The sequence below is a fragment of the Anolis sagrei genome, chromosome 8, assembly GCF_037176765.1.
Source record: "Anolis sagrei isolate rAnoSag1 chromosome 8, rAnoSag1.mat, whole genome shotgun sequence".
In the NCBI taxonomy this organism is placed as follows: Eukaryota; Metazoa; Chordata; class Lepidosauria; order Squamata; family Dactyloidae; genus Anolis; species Anolis sagrei.
Window position 1 is genome coordinate 4,606,598 of NC_090028.1, and position 15,080 is coordinate 4,621,677.

Sequence of the window (15,080 nt, forward strand, 5' to 3'; positions counted from 1 at the left end):
GATTGGACATTGCTCTCCTCCCAAGAAGGAAGCATCTCCTGATTTCCTGGCTACAGTCTGTGTCTGCAGTAGTCTTTGCAGAGGCCTGTTTCGGCCTCCACGTTTTCTTCCTCTATTTCCCAGTTGTCAATCATTCTTGTTGCCATAATCTTGGTTTTTTGGATGTTTAACTTCAACCCAGCTTTTGCGCTTTCTTCTTTCACCTTGATTAGAAGGCTTCTCTGCTCCTCCTCGCTTTTGGCCATCAAAGTGGTGTCATCTGCATATCTAAGGTTGTTGATGTTTCTTGCAGCCATTTTTACCCCAGCCTTGCATTTGTCAAGCCCCGCATATCGCATGATGTGTTCTGCATACAAGGTGAATAGATTGGGTGAGAGTATGCAGCCTTGCCGGACGCCTTTCCCAATCTGAACCAGTCTGTTGTTCCGTGGTCAGTTCTTACTGTTGCTCCTTGGTCCTTGTACAGATTCCTCAGGAGAGAGGGAAGGGGGCTTGGGATGCCCGGACCACCAAGGACTTGCCACAATTTATTATGATCCACACAGTCAAAGGCTTTAGAAGAGTCAATGAAGCAGAAATAGATGTTTTTCTGAAACTCCCTGCCTTTCTCCATTCTCCAGCATCCGGATATTGGCAATTTGGTCTAAAGCTTGTACATCTGGCAACTCTCTCTCCATGTTGTTTTTATAGGGATGAGTATTTTGTTTCTGCTTGAAAGATCAGAGGATACAAAAGTAACCTCCTTTGTTATGTCATTATTGATTTTTTGTGTTTTCATTGCTTGTGTTTGCCTCGCTCCTGAAAAAATAAACAAGGTTTCCTGTAGTTTTGGTGTAGATGGTGTAGTTTCATTTGTTTACAAACAAAAGCAGAAAAGTAAATTTGCTTTGTAATCGCTTCTGAGTAATTATAATGGATCTTGATAGTTGATGGCCTGCATCCAGAGGAGCATAGTGTCTAGATCTAGGGAAGTAATGCTCCCCATACTCTATTCTGCCTTAGTTAGACCACACCTGGAATATTGTGTCCAATTCTGGGCACTACAATTCAAGAGAGATATTGACAAGCTGGAATGTGTCCAGAGGAGGGCGACTAAAATGATCAAGGGTCTGGAGAACAAGCCCTATGAGGAGCGGTTTAAGGAGCTGGGCATGTTTAGCCTGAAGAAGAGAAGGCTGAGAGGAGATATGATAGCCATGTATAAATATGTGAGAGGAAGCCACAGGGAGGAGGGAGCAAGCTTGTTTTCTACTTCCCTGGAGACTAGGACGCGAAACAATGGCTTCAAACTACAAGAAAGGAGATTCCATCTGAACATGAGGAAGAACTTCCTGACTGAGAGAGCCGTTCAGTAGTGGAACTCTCTGCCCCGGAGTGTGGTGGAGGCTCCTTCTTTGGAAGCTTTTAAACAGAGGCTGGATGTCCATCTGTCAGGGGTGCTTTGAATGCAATATTCCTGCTTCTTGGCAGGGGGTTGGACTGGATGGCCCATGAGGTCTCTTCCAACTCTTCGATTCTATGACTCTAGTGTTACACCAAACAATCATGTAGTTTTATGTCACTATAGTTTCAAAAAGTGACTGTTTCAAATTTCCATTACCTTAAAAAGAGTGTTTACTTTCTCATGGATGCAGAATAATATCTCTTCAGGCATAAACTGCACCACAGCATCAACTCCTTTTCGTTGGGGCTCCAAATAGGCTTCCATGTGTAAAACCCTTTTCTCTCCTCCTTCTCTTTCCAGGTTTCAAGTGCCCCATTTGCTCCAAATCCGTGGCTTCCGATGAAATGGAAATGCACTTTATCATGTGTCTGAGCAAGCCCCGACTCTCCTACAATGGTAAGTCTGGTCAAGAGATGTCATGGGTGTGATAACAGATTGTGGGTAGAAGCAAATGCTGGGAGGCCACATTTCTTGTTTACTTTTCTTTATATTCCCCCCAGCGGGATGCTTTTCAAAATGAACAAATAACAATAAGAATCCCGGTGGTGCAGTGGGTTAAAGCGCTGAGCTTCTGAGCTTGTTGACCGAAAGGTCGCAGGTTTGAATCCGGGAAGCGGCGTGAGCATCCGCTGTCAGCCCCAGCTTCTGCCAACCTAGCAGTTCGAAAACACGCAGATTTGAGTAGATAAATAGTTACCACTCTGGTGGGAAGGTAACGGTGCTCCATGCAGTCATGCTGGCCACATGACCTTGGAGGTGTCTACCGACCACACCAGCTCTTCGGCTTAGAAATGGAGATGAGCACCAACCCCCAGAGTCGGACACGACTGGACTTCATGTCAGGGGAAAACCTTTACCTTTGCCTAACAGTAAGAACTTCATACACAGGTTGAGCAGCCCTAATCCGGAAGTGCTCCACAATCCAAAACAGTTTAGATTAGGGGTCCTCAAACTTTTTAAACAGAGGGCCAGGTCACAGTCCCTCAAACTGTTGGAGGGCCAGATTATAATATGAAAAAAAAACATGAATGAATTTCTATGCACACTGCACATATCTTATTTGTAGTGCAAAAAACACTTTAAAACAATATAATAATTAAAATGAAGAACAATTGTAACAAATATAAACTTATTAGTATTTCAGTGGGAAGTGTGTGCCTCCTTTTGGCTGATGAGATAGGGTTGTTGTTGTTGTTTTCAAGTCATTTCAGACTAGGTTGAGCCTGAGTGATACAGCCCTGACCTTGGAGGGCCATATCCGGCCCTTGGGCTTTAGTTTGAAGACCCCTGGCTTATTTATTTATTTATTTGAAGTATTTATATTCCGCCCTTCTCACCCCGCAGGGGACTCAGGGCGGATTACAGTGTACACATATATGGCAAACATTCAATGCCAATTTTGACATACAACGTATACAGACATACACAGAGGCTATTTAACTTTTTCACCATCTTCGATGCTGATGAAGTACTTCCGCATACCCCGCATGTTTTTGCTGGAGTGCTTTGCTGGAGTTTTTTTTATGGCCTCATAAATTAGTTAATTTAGCCTCCCCACACAAGGTGGTACCTAATTTTCCTACTTGACAGATTTTATTTTTTTTTTTTTTTGTCGTGTCAGGAGCATCCTGTTGTGAGAGAATTGGCCGTCTGCAAGGACGTTGCCCAGGGGACGCCTGGATGATTTTGATGTTTTCATAGAATCATAGAATCAAAGAGTTGGAAGAGACCTCATGGGCCATCCAGTCCAACCCCTTGCCAAGAGGCAGGAATATTGCATTCAAATCACCCCTGACAGATGGCCATCCAGCCTCTGTTTAAAAGCTTCCAAAGAAGGAGCCTCCACCACACTCCGGGGCAGAGAGTTCCACTGCTGAACGGCTCTCACAGTCATGAAGTTCTTCCTCATGTTGAGATGGAATCTCCTCTCTTGTAGTTTGAAGCCATTGTTCCGCGTCCTAGTCTCCAAGGAAGCAGAAAACAAGCTTGCTCCCTCCTCCCTGTGACTTCCTCTCACATATTTATACATGGCTATCATATCTCCTCTCAGCCTTCTCGTCTTCAGGGTAAACATGCCCAGCTCCCTCAGCCGCTCCTCATAGGGCTTGTTCTCCAGACCCTTGATCATTTTAGTCGCCCTCCTCTGGACACATTCGAGCTTGTCAATATCTTTCTTGAATTGTGGTGCCCAGAATCCTTGTGGGAGGCTTCTCTCATGTCCCTGCATGAGGAGCTGGAGCTGATAGAGGGAGCTCATCCGCCTCTCCCCGGATTTGAACCTGCGACCTGTCGGTCTTCAGTCCTGCCGGCACAGGGGTTTAACCCCCTGCGCCACCGGGGGCTCCTTACTTGACAGATGCAACTGTCTTTCGGGTTGCAAAGGTCAACAACAGGCTACACAATTGGTTGGAAACCCACTCCAACCTGGGCTGGCTTCGAACTCATGACCTTTTGGTCAGAGTAATCTATATTATATATTACTATATCGTACTATACTAATATAGTGTAATATTATTAGTAATATTACATGTAATATAAAATATATAATTATAATATTGTATTATTATTAGTAGTAGTATATTGTATTACATTATAATATTATAAACATTATATGAATATACAATATATTATACTATATTGTTAGCCCCAGTTTCTGCCAAACTAGCAGAAATGTGGGTAGATTCACCCCCGTGAGGAGTAAGTGTCCTGCCCAGCAACAAGGGGGGGGGGGGGCGGGAGGGACACCTGCTGCCGGTGCCAGGCTGTGGCGTTGCCTCTGTCGCCAGGCAGAGTCTGCCCAGGCGGCAACGTCAGGGGCCGTGGCAGGCTCCAAGCAGAGGCTGTCAATCCCATCTGGAAGAGGATCTGCAGATGTGGTCATAGCTGCCATCCATAGGGCAAGGGGAAGCCCTCCGGACCCAGGAATCTCCCTCCAGGCCTCCAAGCTTTTGTAGAAATGCTGGAGAGCCTCATGATGCCAAAAGCATCACTGTGCTTCCTCCTCCTCTGCTGCGATCCATTTTTCTCCTCCCTTCCACCCGTCTTCGGGCAAGCAGCCAACGCACACTCCTCTGCTGCCTGGGGTTGTGTTGGGTCAGGCCGTGGGAGGAAGGCGCAGAGGGGAGCCCGCAAAATGCACACATGCGCACAATGCATAGCAACCCAGATTCCCCCTTTCCCCACAAAGTGGCTGCGGCTTGCCTGCCTTATTGACAGGGCCGGGAACAACACCATCCTTGCATCTTCTAGGATTTGAAAGCTAGTCCCAATGAGAGCTACACCTGTTGAATTGATGCTGCTTGCATAAATGTTGACTTGACCTTCCCTGGCTGGTTCCAGCGTGTCTCCATCTCCGTATTGACCTCCTGCCCTTCTCGGCCTGGAGTTAATTGCACTCTTTATGCGCACTTTCGCACGATGAAAGGTCATCTAATCAATGCGCCGGCTTCTGACCCACTGGAGCATCACCCAATTAGATTAACATGCGCTCAGTTCTTGCCCTGGCACCGGAGTCCTCTGGGCATCCGAAAATCAGCTGGCAATTTATTTATTTTTTGAGCAAGCAGACGTCGGCACTTAAAATCAAGTGTTGTTGCTTCAACAATAGACAAGAAAGCAGTGTTTATCATTTCTGTTAAGTCTGTGGCAGTGTCATGGATCCTCCCAAATTTCTTTAGCGCAGAATTGTATTGTTTTATTTGCTTACTAGCTGTCCCCTGCCACGCATTGCTGTGGCCCAGTCTGGTGATCTGGAAAATAAAGTAATGAGAAAGTGTTGGTTCTAATATATGTAATTCTATTATGCTTATGAGTAAACAGTATTTCTTGTTGTATTGTCGAAGGCTTTCATGGCTGGAATCACTAGGTTCTTGTGGGGGTTTTTTCGGGCTATAGGGCCATGTTCTAGAGGCATTTCTCCTGACGTTTCGCCTGCATCTATGGCAAGCATCCTCAGAGGTTGTGAGGTCTGTTGGAATTAGGACAATGGGTTTATATATCTGTGGAATGGCTGGGGTGGGGCAAAGAGCTCTTCCCTGCTGGAGCTAGGTGTGAATGTTTCAACTGACTACCTTCATTAGCATTTGAAGGCCTGCCTGAGCCTGGGAAAATGTTTTGTTGAGAGGTGTTAAGATGTGCCTGGTTGTTTCCTCTATGCTGTTTGGCTGTTGTAATTTTAGAGTTTTTTAATACTGGTAACCAGATTTTGTTCATTTTATGGTCTCTTCCTTTCTGTTGAAATTGTCCACATGCTTGTGGATTTCTTGTTGTTTCTTTGTCAGTGTTGATGTGGAGAGTATCTGGTTTGCCTACTCTGGAATATGCAACATATCATAGTCCTTCTTTAAGGGTCTCTTTCAAATCTATGATACTATACCTGTGTGTGTGAGAGAGAGAATCATATCTATCTATCTATATTTATGACTGGATGGCTCTTTGTCAGGAGAGCTGTGATTACATTTTCTTGCCCTGGTGAAGAGAGTTGGACTGGATGGCCTTAAGTATTTTCTGTTGGTCATGGGGGTTCTGTGTGGGAAGTTTGCCCCATTTTTGTCTTTTGTGGGTTTCAGAATGGTCTTTAATTGTAGTGAACTATAAATCCCAGTAACTACAAATCCCAAATGTCAAGGTCTTCTTCCTCCAAACTCCGTCTGTGTTCATATTTAGGCATATGGAATATTTGTGTCAAGTTTGGTCCACATCCATCATTGTTTGAGTCCACAGTGCTCTCTGGATGTAGGTGAACTACAACTCCCAAACTCAAGGTCAATGCCCACCAAACCCTTCCAGTGTGTTCTGTTGGTCATGGGAGTTCTGTGTGCCAAGTTTAGTTAATTCCATCATTGGTAGAGTTCAGAATGCTCTTTGATTGTAGGTGAACTATAAATCCCAGTAACTACAAATCCCAAATGTCAAGGTCTATTTTACCCAGACTCTACCAGTGTTCATATTTAGGCATATGGAATTTTTGTGTCAAGTTTGGTCCAGATCCATCATTGTTTGAGTCCACAGTGCTCTCTGGATGTAGGTGAACTACAACTCACAAACTCAAGGTCAATGCCCACCAAACCCTTCCAGTGTGTTCTGTTGGTCATGGGAGTTCTGTGTGCCAAGTTTAGTTCAATTCCATCATTGGTAGAGTTCAGAATGCTCTTTGATTGTAGGTGAACTATAAATCCCAGTAACTACAAATCCCAAATGTCAAGGTCTACTTCCTCCAAACTCCGTCTGTGTTCATATTTAGGCATATGGAATATTTGTGTCAAGTTTGGTCCACATTCATCATTGTTAGAGTCCACAGTGCTCTCTGGATGTAGGTGAACTACAACTCACAAACTCAAGGTCAATGCCCTCCAAACCCTTCCAATTTTTTTCTGTTGGTCATGGGAGCCCTGTGTGCTAAGTTTGGCCCAATTCCATCATTGGTGGAGTTCAGAATGCTCTTTGATTGTAGATAAACTATAAATCCCAGCAACAACAATTCCCAAATGACAAAATCAATATTTTTTTTAGTGGAGGGCATAAATTGGACTGTTAGGTGTCTTGTGTCCAAATTTGGTGTCAATTCCCCCAGTGGTTTTTGAGTTCTGATGGTACCACAAACGAACATTACATTTTTATTTATATAGATTGCTTTGTTGTTTTACTGATGTGTTGTTGGGCTTGGCCTCATGTAAGCCGCCCCGAGTCCCCTTGGGGAGATGGTGGTGGGGTATAAATAAAGTTATTATTATTATTATTATTATTATTATTATTATTATTATTAATTGCATGGAAGTGGACCCATGGCCAAGGGGTCCTTCAATGGTGTCTGTCTTCTCCCTTCCAGATGACGTGCTGACCAAGGACGCGGGTGAGTGTGTCATTTGCCTGGAGGAACTCTTGCAAGGGGACACGATAGCTCGGCTTCCTTGCCTGTGCATTTACCACAAAAGGTGAGAGAAAGAGGGAAGCCGCTTTTCTCAGAAGCCCTTGGTTTGATGTATACTGTATGTCATGTTTATATTGTCTGTTTTGATAAGGCCAATTGGCTGATCAATAAAATCGTTTTGGTTTTCAGAAGCCCTTGGGTATATACAGCATTTGCTCCTCCCATAATGTTTGTCCCTATATTACAATTCCCCCCGCCTCTTGAAGGCTTGTCTCCGCTACGCCATCTCCTATGAGCTTCTCTCATACAAATAATTTTATTTCATTCCTACTTCATCCTGAATTTTATCATTTTATCTCTCACATGTGGTCCGCCCTTTGGGATTGATTCTGCATTGTATTATTTTATATTGTTTTATTGCATTCTTATGTTTTTATTTATTTAATTGTGATGTTTGTTGTGTTGTTTTGGTTTTATTTTATTGTGATGTACTGTTGGGCTTGGCATCATGTAAGCCGCCCCGAGTCCCCTTTGGGGAGATGGTGGTGAGGTATAAATAAAGTTTATTATTGGGTTGTTGTAGGTTTTTCCGGGCTATATGGCCATGTTCTGGAGGTAATATTTCTCCTGACGTTTCGCCTGCATCTCTGGCAAGCATCCTCAGAGGTAATGAGGTCGTTGGAAGTAGGAAAAATGGGTTTATATACCTGTGGAATGACCAGGGTGGGACAAAGGACTTTTGTTTGCTGGGGCTAGCTGTGAATGTTTCAGCTGATCACCTTGATTTGCATTCAATGGCTTGGAAGTGCCTGGGTCATTCCACAGATATATAAACCCATTTTTCCTAGTTCCAACGACCTCATTACCTCTGAGGATGCTTGCCATAGATGCAGGCGAAACGTCAGGAGAAAAATTGCCTCCAGAACATGGCCATATAGCCCGGAAAAACCTACAACAACCCATGGATTCTGGCCATGAAAGCCTTCGACAATACATTGTATTATTTATTATTATTATTTCCTTGCTACTTCGCGGTTCGCTTTTCATGGACTCGCTGTTTTGCGTTTTCCTTCCTTGGTACTCACAGGGCCAAGTCCTGGTTCTGCCACTGGGATGCGGCCTGGTGAGTAGTGAGCAAGCAAGAGAGGGTGGAGGAGCGAGCAAGGAAGGGCCGCAAAGGCAGAAGCAGCGGCCTCTTCCAGGCTCCTGCTTCTGCTACTGCTTCCGGCTTTGCGGCCCTTCCTCCCTTACTCGCTCACCCACCCGTCCTCCCTCACTCACTACTCACCGGTCCAAGACCTGGTTCTGCCACCGGGATGCGGCCTGGTGAGTAGTGAGCAAGGGCTGCAAAGGTGGAAGCATCGGCAGAAGCAGGTGCCTGGCCACCTCTTCCAGGCTCCTGCTTCTGCCACTGCTTCCTCCTTTGCGGTCCTCCTTCTCTTGCTCACTCATCCACCTGTCCTCCCTTGCTCACTCGCTACTCACTGGACTGAGTCCTGGTTCTGCCACCGGGACCCGGCCTGGTGAGTAGCGAGCAAGGGCGGGTGAGCGAAGGAGGGCTGCAAAGTGGAAGCAGTGGCAGGAGCGGAAAAGGTGGCCAGGCTCCTGCTTCTGCTGCTGCCCTTGCCGCTCTCGCTCTCTCACTCACTGGGCTTCGTCCCGGTGGCAGAGCTAGTACTCGACCTGGTAAGTAGCGAGCGAGGGGGGGGGGTGAGTGAGCGAGCAAGCGAGCGAGCGAGAAGGGTGGCAAAGGCCGCAGCAGTGGCAGAAGCAGGTGCCTGCTTTCGCCTTTGCAGCCCTCCTTCCCTTGCTTGCGCATCCAACTGTCCTCCCTTGCTCGCTCGCTACTCACTGGGCTGAGTCCTGGTTCTGCCACCAGGACCCGGCCTGGTGAGTAGCGAGCAAGGGCAGGTGAGCGAAGGAGGGCTGCAAAGGTGGAAGCAGTAGCAGAAGCGGGAGCCTGGAAGAGGTGGCCAGGCTCCTGCTGCCGCTGCTGCTGCCCTTGCTGTTCTCGCTCACTCACTTACTGGGCTGGGTCCCTGTGGCAGAAGCAGGACTCGACCCAGTAAGTAGCGAGCGAGGGGAGGGATGAGTGAGCGACCGAGCGAGAAGGGTGGCAAAGGCAGTGGCTGAAGCAGGAGCCTGGCTCCCTCTTCCAAGCTCCTGCTTCTGTCGCCGCCACTGCCTTCCTCACTCGCGCACTCACCTGGATCGATCGCAGAGGCAGATCCAGGACTTGGCCCAGTGAGTGAGCAAGCAATGGAGGAAAGGATGAGCGAGCAAGCGAGCGAGGGTGGGTGGGGGATAACTGGGGCTCTACTGTATATAGTGTCCCTACTTTGTGGATTTTCACTTTTCCTGGAGTGTAACAATGTTTTTAACAGTAGACCCTAATGTTCATGTTTTTATTGATTTTGTCATGGTTTTATTACTCAATTGTTTTTATTATATTCAAATTGTAATTTAGGGTCTTGGCACCAATTGTGAACCGCCCCGAGTCGCCTGCGGGCTGAGAGGGACGGTATATAAATATAATAAATAAATAAATAAATAAATAAATCCTATTTAATTACTTATTAATCGCCCTCCATCCGAGAATGCTCCAGGCGATTGACAGCTAAATGGTAAAAGATAAAATACATACATACAGAATTTAAAAATTAACAGAGATCGAATGCTCTAGTAAAAAGCCAGGTCTTGAGTGCTAGAGTAAAAGGCCCTAAGTCACGCATAATAAATAAATAAAATCCGCGATAAGTGAGAGAACACTATATCTCTTTGGCTTTGGGGCTCCCTAAGTGGCTGCTTGCTATCCCTCAGCTTGGCTAAGTAGCATGAGGCATTGTGATAGTTCCTTTCCTAATATCCATTTCCCCCTTTTTAGTTGTATAGATTCTTGGTTTGAAGTGAACAGATCCTGTCCAGAGCACCCTTCAGATTGACCATGGCGATGCTTGCTGACCTCGCTGAAGGTAAGAATTCGCACTCACCTCTTCCAGTCCTGATTTACCTGACGACTGCAAGCAGGTTGCGATTAGGGGACCTTTGTGGTTCCTTAAAATAGTGAATATGTAGAGATCATGAATATGAACCAACAACTTCAATCACAAAATTCAGTCCTTAGTTTGCTTAACTCTATAGAGCAAGCATGGGCAAACTTTGGCCCTCTGGGTGTTTTGGACTTTAACTCCCACAATTCCTTAACTGTTAGGAATTGTGGGAGTTGAAGGCCAACACATCCAGAGCGCCAAAGTTTGCCGATGCCTGTATAGAGCTGCAAATAATGTAATTTTTGAGCAAAATTTACTCTTGATAATATTATTATTAATATTAATATTATTTAGAAAATAATAATAATACTATCATTAATAATATTATAATATTAATATTATTATTATTAATGTCCCAATATCCCAAAAGTGTCAAAACCTATACAAGAAATGGGGGGAGGGGGAATATAATCCGGGTGTTTTGGACTTCAACTCCTACAATTCCTTAACTGTTAGGAATTGTGGGAGTTGAAGTCCAACACATCCAGAACGCTGAAGTTTGCTGGTCTATATAGAGCTGCAAATAATGTAATTTTTGAGCAAATTTTACTCTTGATAATATTAATATTAATAATAATGGTTATAATAATATGAATAATATTATAATATGAATAATGATACTAATATGAATAATATTATAATATGAATAATATTGTAATATGAATAATATAATATTAATATTATAAATAATAATATTATAATATTGTAATATTAATATTATTATTAATAATATTAATATTATTATTAATAATGTCCCAATATCCCAAAAGTGTCAAAAAACTATACAAGAAATGGGGGAAAAATAAAAGAAGAAATGCAGACTCAATGTGAAAATTTGACAACGTGAAACCCTCTTGTTCAGGTGGGAAATAAAATATGATGCCAGTAACTACATACTTGAGAGCAATAGTTATCGCACAAAGTAGGTGTGCCAGAGACTGTAAGTCAGATAATTAGATTTGTGTAGGTTTATTTTAAAATCTGTCGTAAATTTGATTTTTAAGATTTCTTGCGGTAACCCCACAATGGTTTTATGGAACTGTAAGGTTCTGCAGAATATGGTTTGGCAATATGATGTATGTTTGTATGGCATCGAATCGCTTCCTATATATGTAAGCCGTCTTGAGTCCCCTGCGGGGTAAGAAAGGTGGGTATAAATGTGGTAAATAAATAAATAAATAAATAAACAACAAGGAGATGCAACTACAGGCCGTCCCCGAGTTACAAACATCCGACTTACATAGTTCAAAACGGGGCTGAGACAACAGGAAGTGAGAGAAATCTCCCCCTCGGAAGGAAGGGAAATTCAATCCTGGAAGAATTATTATTATGGGGAAAGTGGGTCTCCAGTGAAGCTTTATCCCCAATCCTTGTTTTCACAACAAGCCAATTTTTCCAAAATCCAGTTCTCAGAGGGACAGAAAGTGAGGCGAAATCTCCTGAAGAAGGACACAGATAACAAAGGAAACTCCACACTTCCCTGTGCTATCCAAAGCATGCATGCACACACACACACACATATATATACTGGACTGGAGTAACAGTTAAAATGTTCCTATTCTGACTTATAAACAAATTCAGTCTTATTTGTAACTTGTTCTTAACTGCCTGAAATAGGGCTCCTTGCCCTATTATATTATATTATATTATATTATATTATATTATATTATAGGGCCCCCTGATGGCGCAGCGGGTTAAACCGCAGAGCTCCTGAATTTGCTGACCAGAAGGGCAGTTGTTCAAATCCAGGGAGCGGGTTGAGCTCCTCCTGTTAGCCCCAGCTTCTGCCAACCTAGCAGTTTGAAAACATGAAAATGTGAGTAGATCAATAGGTACCGCTCCGGCGGAAAGGTAATGGTGCTCCATGCAGTCATGCCAGCCACATGACCTTGGAGGTGTCTATGGACTCTTTGGCTTAGAAATGGAAATGAGCACCACCCCCCAGAGTCAGACATGACTGGACTTAATGGACTTACTTATTTTATTTATTTTGTATCAAAAGCATTGCATAAATTAGTAATGAAACCAATAAAAATAGAAGGAGCGCAGGTGGCTACATATCTTTTGACCAAAAATGGGCAACAGCAATGGCACTGTCTGTACCTTCTAACAATTCTTCTTCTGTACATGAGGCAGGGCATAGCGGACAAGCATACAGATGTGGAGTTGTCTGTTCTGCTCCACAGTCACACAAGGTATGGGATTCTTTTAGGTTTTTTAAATACTTTTAAATGTTTTTTAAACATATTATATTATATTATAAGGTAAAGGTTTTCCCCTGACATGAAGTCCAGTCGTGTCTGACTCTTTGGTGCGGTGCTTATTTCCATTTCTAAGCCAAAGAGCCGGCATTGTCCGTAGACACCTCCAAGGTCATGTGGCCGGCATGACTGCATGGAGCGCCGTTACCTTCCCGCCGGAGCGGTACCTATTGATCTACTCACATTTTGCATGTTTTCGAACTGCTAGGTTGGCAGAAGCTGGGGCTGACAGCAGAAGCTCACGCCACTCCCGGATTCAAACCTGCGAACTTTTGGTCAAGCTCAGCAGCTCAGCGCTTTAACCCTCTGCGCCACCGGGGGCTCCATATTATATTATATTATATTATATTATATTATATTATATTATATATAATTTGGCTAGAGTTACACTTCAAAAATGCCCTCATTCCGACTTACATACAAATTCGACTTAAGAACAAACCCGCAAAACCGACCTTCTTCGTAATGTGGGGATTGCCTGTAGATCCTTTTTTCCAGATTTTGTTGGATGCTGTTAACAAGGAGGAAAATAACTGCCGGTTCTTGGAAATGCCTCGTCCTGCCTTTTGGACTAACTAATGCCCCTTTCCCCCCTCTCAACAGGTTGCCCCATCAGTTGCTCTTCCCATATCGAACCCTTTTCCGAAATGAGCTCTGGGATGATGATGGAAAAAAGGGACAGGGGACATTGTGAGAACGTCTCTCCTTTGAAAAAGGGCAGATGAGACACTGCTGCTCCGCCCAAAAAGAAAGAAATCGCTGGGTTCTTTGGGAGCGAAAAAGGGGGAGCCTGCCAAGAGCCAGAGCCCGGCCGCCGGTTCCCGAGCGCAGCCATGATGTTTGTTTGGGCCCTTTCCGGCCGCGAGCCAAACGGAGTCTGGGAGTCGCCGTTCAGCGAGGACTCACACCTTTTCTTTCCATGTTTGCACTGACCAGGTGATCCCTTCTCCCCGCTTCTCTTCCTCCTCTCCATCCCATTTGGAAATGGAAGAGGAGGGTCTTCCCTCTCCGTTTGCACCCCTCTCCCCAACGTCTCCCGAGGAGGAAAAGGGCCTTTTCCGTCACGTTTTTTTGATGAAGGCGTTGTAGGTTTGTCTTTTCAAGTGTTTACAAAACAAAACAAACAGCCATTTTTTTCCGTGTCAAAACAAGATGTGTGTTCCTGGTGAAGTTTACAAGGACTGCGTTCCCTCGGCCTCCCAGCGGCGGCATCCCGGGCGATGGGAGAAACAGGATTTCTGAAGACCTCCTCCTCCCCTTTCGCTCTTCATTTTGCCCTTTCGATCTCATTGCCAAAAGCCTCCCCTTCCCCGTTTTCCCTCCCTCTTCGCCTGGGTTCGGACTCTCTCTGCTCTGGGGCAATTCTGAAGGGCTGTCGCCATTCACAAGTGTCCTGCTAAGATGCCTGAACCGCTCTCGGCCCTTTGCGGGAAAGTGGGAAATGGTGATTTCTCCTTTTTCTTTCTTTCTTAAAAGCAACACACACACACACACACACACACTCTCACACACACACACACCGGTCCACGTTTGAGCACGAAGCAAAGACTGCATCAGCCATGGGACAAATAAAACCCCTGCAGATCGCTTCCATCCAGCAGGAAAGGTGTCTGTATTTATATAGCAAAACAAAGAACTTTGAAAACCACAAAAAAAGAAAAACATTCAAAGCTTGGGAAGGGAAACTTTCCCCTATTAGTCAAGGTGTTTTGATATGGTATTAAATAATGTTCAATAAAATAGTCACTGTTATTTTATTTCAGTTGTGTTCTTAAGTTGTCCCAAGGGCTTGGGGGAAAGCGTCTGGTCGGTCAGCAATCTGCATAGATGCATGTACGTTTGCCCGTTTGGACCACAAAGGCTGTCGCTAGGTGAAGTGGCCCTCAGTGATGTCACTAGGAAGGAAAGGGGAGGCAAATGAGTAGAAGAGAGGAAGGAAAGAGAAAAAGAAGGGGGAGAAAGGAAAGGAGGAGGGAAGAAGAAAGGAAAATAAGGGAAGGAAGAGAGGAAAGGGAAAAGTATATGAAGGGAGAAGGAAGGAAGGAAAGAAGGAAGGAAAGAGAGGAAATGGGGAAAGGAAAAAAAGGGAAGAGAGGAATGGGGAAAATATCTTAGGGGAGGAGGAGGAGAAGGGAGGGAGGGAGGGAGGGAGGGAGGGAAGGAAGGAAGGAAGGAAGGAAGGAAGGAAGGAAGGAAGGAAGGAAAAATAAGGAAAGAGAGGAAAGGGGAAAATATATGAAGAAGGAAGGGGAGAAAATGAAAAATAAGGGAAGGGAAGGGGAAAACATGAAGAAGGGAGGAAAGGAAAACAAGGGAAGGAAGAGAGGAAAGGGGAAAATATATTAGGGGAGGAAAAGAAAGGGAGGGAGAGGGGAGGAAATGAAAAATAAGGGAAGGAAGGGAGGAAAGGGGAAAATATATGAAGAAGGGAGGAAAGGAAAGGAAAAATAAGGGAA

The 15,080-nt window shown here is 44.6% G+C and overlaps 1 protein-coding gene across 1 annotated transcript in view; it reads left to right on the plus strand.

Annotated features, from left to right (window-relative positions):
- The window catches only part of ZNRF1 (zinc and ring finger 1), a 46,681-nt gene extending 32,300 nt beyond the window's left edge, over positions 1 to 14,381 (plus strand). The window contains exons 3-6 of the mRNA XM_067471165.1: positions 1,745 to 1,840; positions 7,272 to 7,377; positions 10,198 to 10,285; positions 13,228 to 14,381. Of these exons, the coding sequence (XP_067327266.1) occupies positions 1,745 to 1,840; positions 7,272 to 7,377; positions 10,198 to 10,255 (260 nt within the window). The 3' untranslated portion in view covers positions 10,256 to 10,285; positions 13,228 to 14,381. The remainder of the gene's footprint in view (positions 1 to 1,744; positions 1,841 to 7,271; positions 7,378 to 10,197; positions 10,286 to 13,227) is intronic.
- Positions 14,382 to 15,080: the final 699 nt, after the last annotated feature.